The sequence below is a fragment of the Sabethes cyaneus genome, chromosome 2 (assembly GCF_943734655.1).
Source record: "Sabethes cyaneus chromosome 2, idSabCyanKW18_F2, whole genome shotgun sequence".
NCBI classification, from domain to species: domain Eukaryota; kingdom Metazoa; phylum Arthropoda; class Insecta; order Diptera; family Culicidae; genus Sabethes; species Sabethes cyaneus.
Window position 1 is genome coordinate 166,345,646 of NC_071354.1, and position 15,094 is coordinate 166,360,739.

The window sequence follows — 15,094 nt, forward strand, 5'->3', positions numbered from 1 at the left end:
CGGAAATGCACCGCACCTTTTACGAATTATTCACCTTTCTAAATGTCCAACTCTTATCCTAACGCATCGTTCGTGACAGCTAAGCCCTCCTAAACTCAACGCAAAACCATTTCCGTTGGGTGGGGGGGTTGGCGGGTAATTTTGTGCTTTGTTCTGTTAAGCATTGGTTGTTAATGTTTTCACTATTCGTATTCAAAAATTGTTTCTGTTTTTTTTTATTTTCGTCTTCATATTTGCTTTTTTTTGCGTTGGCCTCATCATTATTTTGTTTCCTTTCGACACACACAAACTTTCGGGTCGGTGTTTGTGTGGCAATTCACGACACACGACTTAGCGGCTTAAGTGCCCCCGGTTTTTTACTTTAACTATAACCCCGCTAACTGGAGCAGGATTTTCGTCCATGCAACGAATTCGTCCAGACACCGCAGCCTCATCGTCCACGAGTTGTTGAAGAATACACCATAAACCGACTTTATGCTAGTTAGTCTAAGAAATGATGACGACGATGCGGTGGATGAGGCTGACGAAGACGCGGGTGTCAATGGGTTCGTCGACGGACTTGTAATGGCTGCTGGCGTCGCCGGCGACGCCATCGAGAGGGCAGCAGCAGCAGCAGCACCTTTACTGATAGTGCTGGAAGTGGGAGTAGAGACGGCGTTGGATGCTTGCTGTTGCTGTTGTAATTGTTGCTGTAGTAGCAGCTGCTGCGCTGATTTGCAATGCTCCGATTGTGTTGACGGGATTGTTGCGCTTGTTATACTCGGACACGTGGCTAATCGGGGCGGCAGCTCGCTGTGGAACCTTAGCTCGGCTAAGAGGTTACTTCTTCTACTGGTATCACTACTGCTACTGCTAAAACTACTACTACTGCTACTATCTAGAGAACTACCACTACCACTACCGCCGCTGCTGCTTCTGATGATGATGGCATTTGTGTTATTAGAGCTCGTGATGTTCGCGGCTGCCAGCTTCTCTTTGTTGGCCTTAGACATTTTGCCCAGGGCATTTTCGTCACGGACGACGGCGTTCTCGCTCTTGGTGTGGTTGCCGCCGTCGTCGTCGTCGTCTTCTTCCTCGTACAGCCAAGGATCGCATTGTGTGCAGACACCGGAACGCGGACTCAGCCCACAGTAGTCGTAGCAGCAGTCGATCGGGCCGCTGTTGGACTTTTGCCGCTGCTCTCCGGTTTCCTCGATGTTTAGATCTGCAATGAAATCAAACAAAATGGGTTTATTTGTGTTTTCAAGAATTGAAGCATTAATAGTAATATGTACTGTGTCAGGTAAATGTGGCCTATCGCAAATTATCCCACAAATTATTGAAGATACACTGCGCACAATTATTTTCGATTTTAGACTCAACAGTAAAGCATTGAGCATCGGCCACTTTGCTACATTACCTAAAATGTATTTTATATTTTTTTTTAATTTAATATAAATTAAAATGGCAAAGGCAAATTTCAGCCAGCAGTCCAGTTTGTATTCTGCCTTCTTCAAAATCTAGTATGAACTTGGTCTAGTATGGACACCCAATTTGATGAATGTTTCTTATAGCATTTTTTCTCAGCTTTCCAATGGTGGTCTTTTTGTATTGAGGGATTTGACTGCTTTGTTCTTTAATTTGAACTTTTGTAGTATAATGGTGGTCTTAAAATACAAATCGGTCGGGGGCTCATGGCGAAAATGGCGATTTTTTGATAAAATCCATGCAAAGCAAAGCCATGAGTATAAACGTCCTTCAGAACTTGACCCTTCTTTATCGAAAGACTTCGCAACCGGTTATTAGAGTACAGGAAAACTACGGGGCTAGTGCAAGATCCTATTGACTCTGTAGCGGCACCGCCTAGTCGAGGTTTGAATATATGACGACTGGCTTGTTAGACCAGCATCGTACCCCGGAGCTAACTGGGCGGTCCGGATTGATAGAATCCAATATGGCCGACAGAATTTGAAGCAGATGCGCAATTTTGTCTTGATACGCAACATACGAAAAAGAATCTTGTACGAATTTATGCTTTAAGATGTTCTTATTGTAAGCTACACTATTGCTTCAATGATACGCTAAAACATTGCGGTAGAAAGGTGTTGTAAAATGTGAGCTTCCTAGTACAAATTGTGGTGACAGCAGCGTAACGTAAACTCCGATTTATTACAAATACAATAGCGTATTGCGTAATATATTAAAAAAACCAATTGGTTTCCCCTTGTTTAGCATAACAATTTCATTTGTAGTTTCAATTCAGAACACGTGTACCGCAATTAACGAGAAGAAAAGTTTAATAACACTAAAATTAATAACATTTAAAGGATTTGAGAAGCGCTTGTTGTATGATCTAAACATCCTTTTTCAAACAATATCATTTTCTTTTTGATTTTTAACTCAAGTGTTCTGAATATTCACAATGTAATATGCACCTCCATTGAGTCACCTTTCCATACAAATTTCAAGTTAAGTTTTATCAAGAAAGTTCCATAGGCTACGCCTGTACGAACAGTGCAATGAAGTTCTTTTGACGTAGGACTACGTCTTACGGCAAGTTTTGAGATAGGGTGTCATTCCGAAAAATCGAAAAATGCGAGCGTCACGAAAAATGAAAGGTTTTGAACGCTAATAGCTCAACGGTTTTCCTATCGATTTTCAATATTCTTACACCAATCGATCGGAAAATCTTCTAAGAATTAACCCAAATGAAGAAAAGTGTGAATTCTTGATGTTGAACTATTGAAAAATTGAAAATAATGAACCTATGTAGTTTTACCAGAATTCTCGCTTCGTGGTTGGTTGGAAGATTCTTTGCGATGATCTAAACCTATACCAATTTGATATCTGTGCTTGGGAAGTAAGCCAAAACAAGTGACCAAGTTTCCTCATTTCAACAAGATTTCTTAACACCGCGGTTAAACCTAGACCATTTTGATGTCCTTGCTTGGGAAGTACGCCAGAAAGAGTGATAAAGCCCCCCCGCGTGCCAACAGATTTCTTACGAACGCGAATAAACCTAGTCCAATTTGATGTCTGTGTTAGGGAAGTGTGCCAGAAAAAATAACACGAGCTCGTTGTACCAACAGATCGCAAATTCTTTATTGCGAGACGATTAAACCTCGGCGAATTTGATATCTGTGTTGGAAATATGTGCTACAACTGTAGTGTTCCGTTATAATACGACTCTGTATGAATATGCATGCTTACCGTTTCATTAGAAGTGTAATGAAAAGATGTGCTGTTGATAAAATAGGATTGAATTCGTAAAATCCCTTCAACATGGGGAACCATGGGTAATAAAAACAATCTTTAATTTCAGTAAGGTGGCAGGAAAGCAATAGTTTGTGTTCTAGATTTTGTTAAATTGTTTTCAAATGCACAATCTTTTGAGAATTGAACGTATGCAATGTTACTACTTTGATAAATGTTACATACAACCCATGTAGCATGTATATATGTTGCATATAGCATGTATACATGAAGAATCGAATGATTACAAGCATGAATACATGCTACTATCACTACAAAGAGACTTACGTAGTCCTGCGTCACCTATATATGCGGTCGTGTCTTGTACACAACCCCTCTGATTTTTTTTATATTGTTTATGCCGAATAGGATTAGGTAGGTGCCAACATGCGCCTACCTACTAAAAACTCTACTGCTCCCCGTTTCCTGAACTCCTCCCGGATCTACCGTAAGGTTTTACTTCAGGAGGGAGGACGTGCATAAGCACTCCATCGTATCCGTTGCTGGTGTGGTTCAAATAACACCCTTGTCACTTCATACCGCCACTACCCTTCACCAGGGCATGGGCTGCCCACTTAGTCCTTTACTGACCCTAGCTAAGCTATGTCAGGCCCTGTCGTTGCAAACGTTCAAGCCGTTGCAACTCCGTTATCACGTCGGTTACCGCCCTATCGACGGCGCCCCATGCGCACTGTTTCGCGCACATTCTCTGCACGATGTTGTCGGCGTTGGTGTCTTCTCCAGCGACCGCAAGCATCTCCCGCCGAGTGGCCACGAAACACGGGCAGTGAAACATCACATGCTCCGCCGTTTCCTCGGCTACGGTGCAAACATGTCAAAAGGGTAAGCTTACCCGCCCACGCGTATGTAGATACTTGTTAAAGCATCCATGTCCCGACAGGAACTGGGTAAGAAAAAAGTTAACCGCCCCAAGTCTTCTACCGATCCAGGACGAGATGTAGAGTCCAGCCTAACTCTATCTCTAGTGCTTCTGACGTTCCTCTGCCTATGGCACTCGATGTCCTCACCTAGAAGTATACATATGCGAATCATGGCTGCAATGACCCCGATCGCACCAACGATATGGTACGGTAGCAGCACGCAACGCGTAATACCAACAGCCTGAACACCTTGTTCAGACATGCCTGTTTGCGCTTACTATCCAAATCCGGGGCCCATGGCGGTGCACCATATCTTAGCACCGACGTGGCAACGCTGGCCATCAGGCGTCTCTTACTGCGTCTAGGTCCATAGCCGTTCGGCATAATCTTGGACAGCGCAGTAACCGCTGTTGACGCTTTACCACAATAATCCATATGGCTGGTGAAGCTCAACCTGTTGTCAGCCATAACACCCAGGTACTTTACACTTCGTTTGGAGACAATCACTTGTCCTCCAACGATGATTTTAGCCTCTAAGGCCGACTTGCGGTTACTGGTCATCACCGCTTCCGTCTTATGATGGGTCAATCGTAGATTGACGCCCGCCATTCAACCGTCTATTATGGTTATGGCGTCCGATGCCAGCATTTCCACCTCCTCTAGAAACTCGCCTACCACTGTAAGGACGATATCATCGCCGAAGCCAGTGGTCTTGACCCCAGTTCGAGTCTCACCACCTCATCGTACATGGCATTCTAGAGCGTGGGGTCGAGAATCGAGCCCTGTGGAACACCCGCTGTCACTTTGTACTTCTTCGGCCCATCCACCGTGTCGTACACTAGCGTACGGTTCTCGAAGTAACTTTTAAACAACATGCACAGATGATCCCCAGATTGCACCCCAGCTAGCGCTGTTAAAGGCATTTTTGATATCGATTGTGGCTCTGGCACAATACCTGTCGCCTCGTCTTTTCCGTCTTATAGGCTTCTAGGTCCTGTCACTCACATCACTCTCCACCACAGGCGTCAGCCTGTTTAGGATTACCCGCAATAGCAATTTGCCTAATGTGTCCAATAGTCAAATTGGCCTGTGCGACGAGGGATCACCAGGTGGTTTCCCCGGCTTCGGCAGCAGTACCAATCTTTGGACTTTCCATTTGTCTGAAATTCGCATACCTCTAGGCAGTTCTGAAGCGTCTCTCTAAACATATCGGGATATGCTTGGATCGCCGCTTTGAGTGCCTCGTTCGGAATCCCGCCAGGACTTTCTTCGTTTTTAAATGTTGGTCAGCTCACGGGTACTCAGGTTCGAGCGATTGCTCTCTGCGCTGAGTGCTTCAACGAACAGGTCTTTGTCGAAGGCCTTCACTTTCTACCTCCTCCCAATCGACTTCAACCCGCGTGACCGTGGCATCCGCCAATCGTAAACCGTATAGCTTGATGGTCGCTATGCGTGTACTCATCGGACACCCTCCAACCCATATTGGCTAGTAACGTTGGCTACAGAAGGTGATATCGATGATCGATTGTAATACCCTCCTAAAAAGGTACTGACGGATCCTACGTTTGCCAGAGCTTCCAGTAAGCTTTGTCCCCTAGGTATAGTGCACCTGCTACCCCATTCGACAGCCCAAGCATTGAAGTCTCCTCCAATGACAACCGGCGTGCGGCCCTTGAGCTCGTCGGTAAGCACGTCTAGCACCCGGTCGAACTGCTCCGGCGACCATCTAGGAGGAGTGGACAGATGCAGACGTCAACGACCACAGCAATCGCGAACCCTTCTTGGTCGGACGAAACCACCTCCTGGATGGGGTATCTACCCATGACAGCAATCGCTGCCATCCGACCCTTATCGATTACCCAATTAGCGCGGCCCCGGGGGACCCGGTAGGGATCCACGATAATGGCAATATCGCACCCCGTTTCGGCTGTCGTTTGCTAAAGCAACTACTGAGCTAGCACCTGGGGGGTTTACTACACCCCTTGGAAAAGTGGCCATCTTCACCGCAACGCCTGCACAACTTGGATCGATCGAGTCAGCTGCCGTCGTAATCTCGTCGAGGTTTTTACACTCGACAAGAATACGCTGCGGCAGCGCCTTGACCTGGCCCGCTTCCCCCAGGGACTGCTCAACCAGTTCCCTGTAGTTCGAGCTTTGGACCGTTGGGTCCTTTTTGAGCTCGAAGAGCATATCCCCGGTCTGGGTTCGGCGGATCTTCACCACGTTGGCCCTAACCTTGCGAAGTAGGTCAGAAGAAGAAATGCAATAGTAGAAACGCAGAATTAGTCATACAATTGTCTTGCAAATTAACAGTCGGTGGACGGTCTGCTCAATAAAATTTAGATCAAATTTCGAAAAACGGAAAGTAGTGCCAGAATTTAACTATAACCCTCTAACGGACAACATCGTTAAAACGTTGTGATCAAGCAAATGACTACTTTATCATGAAAGTAGATACACTCAAAAGAAGCTCGAGTGTTGATTTTCATGGAAAAATATTTATCTGGAGGACCGCCAGGTAAATAGTCCAATTTCTCTTTTTCGTTTTTCATGCCTAACGATTTACCCAAAAAATTTTTTCAGTTCAAATCTACACCTATAAAAAAGGATTTCTGTCTGTCTGTCTGTCTGTCCGCGTGTACCTTATAGAATCGAAAACAACTGAACCAATCGGCGTGATAATTTGCATGTAGAGGTTTTTGGGGCCAGGAAAGGTTTTAGTGATGGTTAGAGACCCCTCGCCCCACTAAGAGGTGGGGCTCCCCTACAAATGAAACACAAATTTCTGCATAACTCGAGAACTAATCAAGCCAATGGAACCAAATTTAGCATGTAGGAGATTTTTGAGTCTTGAATTTATTTTATGATAGTTAGAGACCTCTTACCCCTGTGGTAGGGGGATATGGACTCTCATATAAATAAAACAGAAATTTTAGCGAAACTCAGAAACTAATCGAACTCGAGAAATTCGAGACTCTTCCATAAAACATTAGTCAATAACAAGACCACAAAAACTATCTATAATAACACTAGATCATTCAGGACGAGACGGCCGCGAGTGTTGCCGGCGACCCGCCGTCGGAAGCGCCGCCCACTGGCAACTCCCCGCAGAAATCACTACTGTCTAGGTTTATTTATTTTCCTAGGTCTACCTGGGTTTCCTGGAACGAGCGACAGCGAGTAAGGAGAGGATCGCGAAATGGTACTTTCCACAAAAAAGTTTTCCGTGAAATGGTACATTCCGCTTAAGGTTTTTTGCAAAATGATATTCGACGTAATGTTGTACAGTCATGGCGAATATTATTATCCGCTTTCTGGCTATGCAATGAGGGGACAGGGGAGTTGTTTTCTACTTTACTGTGGGGAAAAATTGCAAATTTGTATATTAAACTACCCATTCCAGGTAACTAATAAGCCTTAACGGAAGCAGCAAATCAGCGTATCGGGCATTTTATACTGCACGTTATTGTATGTTAGCTTTTTGACTGCATAGGTGTTGTAAATTGGCATCCAAAATTGTATTCAAATTCTTATGTGTCGGTAATTAGCTGTAAATTAGCATTGTCAGCACTATAAAAAGGTTATTAGTAAAGTAGCTGTATATTTTGCCAAAATAGCATTTAAGTAGCATTTAAGGCGACGTAAATGCTTATTGGCCTACATTTGAATAGCATTGGAGATGCTTATTGGTTACCTGGGATGCGTTCATAGTTGCGTAACTGCCAAAATGAATCATCTTAGGTTGAACTCCTCAGAAACTTGCAAAACTCGAGATTGTGACAAAGATCATCGGAGATTCATGATTTATGTACAACACAGGTTAATTTGTGGCAATACGAAATTTGTCGGGTCAGCTAGTATATTATAAAGTTGAAATAAAGCATGTCAGTTACTCACAGAAAAATTTTGAGGTCGAATATTTTGTTCTAGATGTCCTGTTTCTTAAAAAGTAAAAAAGGGAATATTCACACCATACTTTGCAACTATGCAATTTACAAAACGGGCCTACTGTATGCAGCCAAAATATTGTTCTTCAACTTTTGTCGAAGTCTGGACTGAGCACGCCGTCGGCTTGAGAAAAATAGTCTCTGAATCACCGGCGGCATCGTATGAGAAAATGCCGTCGGTTGAAGAGAACAGGTTCTAGGGAAATATACATCAGCTTGTACTTATGAAATGCATCAATATGTTTTTAAGCGTAATTAGATGGCATCAAAAATGTCCACAAGTAGAACACGAACATTTCGTTGGGGTCACAAACAAATACAGATGTTGTTTTAAATCCATCGAATAGAAAAACAGCTTGACTTACCTCGACATAGAAACGTGGGCTCGCCGGCATACTGGGTTGGATACGCCGGAGCTCGGTCTCCCGGCAGCATGTACGGACATTTTTGCTCTACGGTTTGACATACATCTAGACATGGTCGTATTCGTACTCGTTGCGTTTTTCGACGTGAACTGCAATGAAATTTATTATGAAAAGCAAACAATTAGCATAACGTTGAAATGATCTAAAACGTAAATAAGACATGAATTCAGTTATAGTAAATATTTTATAGCAATCCTAGTTCTAATTAGAGTACACACTACACACAGCTTCGAACTCCAGAGACGAACATGACAAACATATCAAAAATTGCGCCTCCAATCCCAATCATGGCGATTTATATCTTCCTTTGCGAGATGTTTACGGCTCACACCGAGTGCCGTCCCAACTCTATACGTTATCGCAGGACACCGCCAGAGAGCGGTTAGGCCAGCTTGTTATCGCTGGACGGCAACAAAGAACGCAAACAGACGGACAGCGCTCTAATTTATTCATTGATGTGAAATTGTCGGGAAAAACGATCCTGCTGCCAAGCGAACGACATATTCGTACCGGTAGCTCCTGGCACAAATAATCGTCCGTTGCCAGGGTAACTGGTCCGCTGTTGGGCTCGAAATGCCGAACAAATCCAACCGTAACCGACGCCCCCGGGGGAGGGCCGTACAGTCGGTCAACTTTGAAGGGTTGGTCGGTATCAGCTTGTCGAGGCTTAACAGTTTGAGTGCTTATTAATTTGCACTGATCCATTATTTATCAGCAAAACAGAAACCAGCACAAACACATCGCCCCTATGCATTTATCTAATCAATTAGGCTTCCACTTTCTTGGGTAATTTCGCAAGTTTCGGGAAGTGATAACAATGCTCTAGTTGGAAGCATGGGACATACATTATGCATTATGTCAGAAACGGCTGCTAGCTAGGATAAGGTCGGTCGGCTGCACGGAAGGATTGTGAGTGATATGAAGCGCATAACATAAATTTATGTCTCCGTGTGCCTTGGCCTGATCCAGTAGGAAGTGGGGAGCTATTAAAGCAGATCGGGCAGAGAAGACAGTTCCTGATGGTTTGGCCTCGAGGGATGTGGAAAGGACGAAGTCAAAAGATGACAAGCTACACATTGTAATTGCCAGTGAACCAGTCAGCTGCCTCCAGCTTTGTTTTCGAACAGAAGGAAGGTTCGTTCATTAGACGACTGGGCAAATTTAAGCTTTTACTAAGTGAATAATGCTAGAATAGCTCATCAACGGCAGAGATATTGATACGAATCTTATAAACAATTTTCTTGTAATGTAAATTAAAAGGCAACCCATCGTTTTGGAGTATCAAACCGACTGCCAGACTGGAATATCCGATTCCATTATGTAATCATTAGAAATCTTAATCCTGACAGTGAAATTTGCAAATTTGCTTGCAGTCGAGAGAAATTATATCATTATCGTACCGATTTCAACAATTGAAGAAGGCTTGAAGTAGTAAAGCAAATAAGAATTGACTCCAGCTCTTCGAGCGGCTGAGATTGTCATAACAAGAAATCCTACGATTCTGGTAGCTCTTCTTTCCACCCTGAGTGACTGCCTGCAGCCGTCATTGTCTCAGCACTTCTGGTGTATCGTCTCATCACCGTCGTCGTCGGTAGCCAATTCGTTTCGGCATGATGAATAGATAAAGAAACCCCCACTTTCCAGGCTCCTTCCGAGGCAACCGCCATAGGATTGCAGCTCACAGGCATCTCTACCCTTCATCAAATGAAGTGATGATGAATTATTTATTCATGTGCTGAATGGATGGATGGATAGATGGGTGGCTAGATGGAGCCTGCAAGATTTCCACTCGAAACAATATATCCGGTCGCATAGACACAAGTATGGGTATGGATTCCTTCGACCGACGTTCTTTCTCGTTGGGGAAGTGTAAAAGACCAACGATGTTCAATTGAATCCGGTACGATCTGGTGGGATTCAGCACAGTAGTGCTCGAATGGGAGGTCTCTTAAGATTGGATTCAAATGGGTTTAATTTTTGAAACGTCAACTAAAACAAATAACAATCTTGAATCCAGTTAGCACAACTTAAGAAACTGCACTAATAAAAATTGCAAATTTTTTATGACTCATACCCTATTATTATGTTTAGAACGTGAAATGGTTCTTACAATGTTTACTGTTGTATGATTATAAGAATTCAGTTAAGAAATCGGTTAGATCAAAGCCAATTTTGTTTTAAACTGTCCGACGTTTTATCTGTAACTAGCCTACCCGACAAACTTCGTATTGCCACAAATTAACCTGTGTTGTACATAAATCATGAATCTCGGATGATCTTTGTCACAATCTCGAGTTTTGCAAGCCCCCCAGTGGGCGGCGCTTCCGACGGCGGGTCACCGGCAACACTCGCGACCGTCTCGTCCTGAATGATCTAGTGTTACTATAGATAGTTTTTGTGGTCTTGTATTGACTAATGTTTTATGGAAGAGACTCGAATTTCTCGAGTTCGATTAGTTTTTGAGTTTCGCAAAAATTTCTGTTTTATTTGTATGAGAGTCCATATCCCCCTACCACAGGGGTGAGAGGTCTCTAACTATCGTAAAATAAATTCAAGACTCCAAAATCTCCCACATGCCAAATTTGGTTTCATTTGCTTGATTAGTTCTCAAGTTATAAGGAAATTTGAATTTCATTTGTATGGGAGCTCCCCTCTTAAAAGGGGAAGGGGTCGTAATTCACCATAGAAAGAAGAGAGGGGTCTAAATTCACCATAGAAAAAAATCTTGCGTCCAAAACCACTTACATGTCAAATTTGGTTCCATTTGCTTGATTAGTTCTCGAGTTATGAGGAAATTTGAATTTCATTTGTATAGGAGCCCCCCCTCCTAAAGTGGGTAGGGGTCCCAATTCATCATAGAAAAAATTTTTGTCTCTAAAAACACCCACGTGTCAAATTTGGTTCCATTTGCTTGATTGGTTCTCGAGTTATGAGGAAATTTGTATTTCGTTTGTATAGGAGCCCCCCCTCTTAAAGTGGGGAGGGGTTCTAATTCACCATAGAAAATATTCATACCCTAGAAAACTTTCACATGCCAAATTTGGTTCCATTTGCTTGATTCATTCTCGAGTTATGAGGAAATTTGCATTTCATTTGTATAGGAGCCCCCCTTCCTAAAGTGGGGAGGGCTCCCAATTCATCATAGAAAAAAATTTTGTCTCCAAAAACACCCACGTGCCAAATTTTGTTCCATTTGCTTGATTAGTTCTCGAGTTATGAGGAAATTTGTATTTCATTTGTATAGGAGCCCCCCCTCCTAAAGTGGGTAGGGGTCCCAATTCATCATAGAAAAAATTTTTGTCTCTAAAAACACCCACGTGTCAAATTTGGTTCCATTTGCTTGATTGGTTCTCGAGTTATGAGGAAATTTGTATTTCGTTTGTATAGGAGCCCCCCCTCTTAAAGTGGGGAGGGGTTCTAATTCACCATAGAAAATATTCATACCCTAGAAAACTTTCACATGCCAAATTTGGTTCCATTTGCTTGATTCATTCTCGAGTTATGAGGAAATTTGCATTTCATTTGTATAGGAGCCCCCCTTCCTAAAGTGGGGAGGGCTCCCAATTCATCATAGAAAAAAATTTTGTCTCCAAAAACACCCACGTGCCAAATTTTGTTCCATTTGCTTGATTAGTTCTCGAGTTATGAGGAAATTTGTATTTCGTTTGTATAGGAGCCCCCCCCCTCTTAAAGTGGAGAGGGGTTCTTATTCACCATAGAAAATATTCTTGCCCTCGAAAACTCACATGCCAAATTTTGTTCCATTTGCTTGATTAGTTCTTCAGTTATGAGGAAATTTGTATTTCATGTGTATAGGATCCCCCCCTCCTAAAACGGGGAGAGGTCCCAATTCATCATAGAAAAAATTTTTGTCTCGAAAAATACCCACATGCCAAATTTGGTTCCATTTGCTTAATTACTTCTCGAGTTATGAGGAAAATTGTGTTTCTTTGGTACAGGAGCCCCCCCTCTTAAAGTGGGGAGGGGTCCTAATTTACTATAGAAAATATTCTTGCCCTCGAAAACCTTCACATGCCAAATTTGGTTCCATTTGCTGGATTAGTTCTCGAGTTATGAGGAAATTTGTATGGAAGCCCCCCCTTTTAAAGAGGAGAGGAATTATAATTCCCCTTATAAAGAGGGGAGGGGTCTCAATTTACCATAGAATAAATTCTTGTCACCGAAAACACCCACATGCCAAATTTTGTTCTATTTGCTTGATTAGTTGTCGAGTTATGCAGAAATTTGTGTTTCATTTGTATGGGACCCCCCCCCCCCCCTTTTAGTGGGGCGAGGGGTTTCTAACCATCACTAAAACCTTTCCTGGCCCCAAAAAACCTCTACATGCATACTTTCATGCCGATTGGTTCAGTAGTTTTCGATTCTATAAGGAACATACGGACAGACAGACAGACAGACAGACAGACAGAAATCCTTCTTTATAGGTATAGATATAAAGGGGTTAGAAAAAGGATCACCCGCTTATGTTAAGGTTATAGAGTTTCTGCTTTAACAGTTCTCTGTGTTTAAAGGGTTACGCAATATCGGTGAATCACCGGCTGGGAAAATCTGAGTTCCAATCCGGTAATAATTGGCTCACTTTACAGCTTGGTTGAACCCGCGGATCATTCAGTTTGGTAAAAAGTAACGAGTGTTGGAAACAACGTTTCAACGCACTGTTGAAAACCACGGAGTCGTCAACAGGAACAGGATAGATATTGAGGATAATGGACAAACTGTGGCTCTGCTAAACTGCTAATAAACTTCAAATTGGTCTAGGTTGAGTTCGAAGACATTTTCTAAGAACGAGAGAGCTTTATCACTTTTTCTGGCGTACTTCCCAAGCACAGATATCAAATTGGTATAAGTCTAAACGTCCAAAAGTATCTTCGACCTGTTGGGACAACGGCTTTTTCACTTTTTTTCCAAAAAATACTTATATAATACAAATAAAGAAATAATTGACTATTTGAATTCAAAATTTTTCATATTGTCGTGACGGTAACTAGAATCCAAATTATTACGGAATGACACCCTGCGGTAAGCCGTAAATCCTACGTCAAAAATCTGTACGTGATGAAGTGGCATGGAAATCAGTTTTGGTTTCAGCAACTTAAAAAAACATAGAATTCATCTAAAATATCTCAAGCGTCTGGAAAAATTTTTTTGTTTGTGCAAACCTGTGTCAACTGTAATAATTTCTGGAACACCCCACACTGCACACCCAAACCAAAACTCAAATTGTATGCAAAGACTTTGTCCAACGTGCAAGTATGTACATGAGCTTCAATTGCACTTACAAATGCACGTATACAAAGTATAGGAAGCGGGAAATCGGGCATGAAAATTGATCAAAAACATTTATGCTAAATGCTGACTTTTTCTATGTTTCCAAAGAGAATAATTGAGCAGCTGTTGTTCAGATAGTGCCGATCCTAGGTACCAGCGTCAGCGGCTCTGACCTGAAGTCCTGTTGAATGAAGTGCAGAGTTGTTGCACGATTACGAAGAGCAGAGACTGTGCACTGTGTGTGCTCATCGAATATTCATTTGTGGTGGTAGGACCTACCGTACCTGGTAAGCCTGCTCAGTGTAAATTTATGAATCATTAATGCGGATGATCCAAGGGATCTTCTGCTCTATGCCCGGGCTGGCAAACTATTCGTTTGTACTACACCCACTGAGTGTACCGGTACTGTGGCACCTAATGGCTAGTGACATCTGTATTAGAAAACAGTCAAAGTCTTACCTTTTCACAGTGATTGATATATTTTCTACTAGTTGCTGCTTATTCGCATCGTTCAAGTTCGGTTCAGTCTGCTTGTTCGGGACGGCGCCACGGTAGTTGGAGTTCGATTTACCGCGACTCGTCCGGTTGCCGTTGATTCCGGTTTTATTGTTAACACTTGTGTGGCCGCTTTCACTGCCACTACCGCTCGACGTCGCACTTCCGGAGCTGCTTCCGCCGCTATTGCTACTGCCGTCGACACTTCCTATCATGGCGTCCACGCTTGCCACTTCCTCTCTTGTCGTAAAAAATGGCAATAGCATGCTGCAGCCCCACCGTCGATATGCCTCCTGGAAAAAGTAGAGCAAACAAACGAAATTGAGTTAGCTAATTGAAATTTCGTACATGTTTTCATTTGTGTAATTTAAGTTACTAGTAGAGTAAGGTTAAATGTATCAACATGAGTGTTCGTCTTGTGTCAATGCACAACAAACCTAGACTGCCACATTAAAGTGATATCCTAATCTGTTTCGGTCGAATCGGGAAGTTAATGAAAGTAATGACAGGGTGAGGCAAGGGACTGCCCGATGAATTAATTCCTCGTTATCGGGAAAGATCCCGGCGCATTGAAAATGCTGATAGTGAATGGATAGCTTGCCTGGGAGAGCGCGTGGTAAACGAAACAGAGGGTGGGCTCGTAGCAAAATATATGAAACGGTTCTTATCAGGTTGATCGACCAACTATGCTAGCCAAGAAGTGAGAAGGCACCGCGAGTGGAGTGCTTTATCACGATGACTGGATGCGATGAGACGCGATTTTCCGCATTCTTACGCCTAATTATGCTGTGGATCACAGCGGCAGTCGGTTTTCTCGGTTTCATTA

The 15,094-nt window shown here is 43.0% G+C and overlaps 1 protein-coding gene across 1 annotated transcript in view; it reads right to left on the reverse strand.

The window, feature by feature from the left end:
• Window positions 1-365: 365 nt before the first annotated feature.
• LOC128737741 (pneumococcal serine-rich repeat protein) overlaps window positions 366-15,094 on the reverse strand; it is a 123,672-nt gene continuing 108,943 nt past the window's right edge. Inside the window, exons 3-6 of the mRNA XM_053832440.1 lie at window positions 14,233-14,561; window positions 8,425-8,573; window positions 970-1,204; window positions 366-885 (exon numbers count right to left, since the gene is read on the reverse strand). Of these exons, the coding sequence (XP_053688415.1) occupies window positions 366-885; window positions 970-1,204; window positions 8,425-8,573; window positions 14,233-14,561 (1,233 nt within the window). The remainder of the gene's footprint in view (window positions 886-969; window positions 1,205-8,424; window positions 8,574-14,232; window positions 14,562-15,094) is intronic.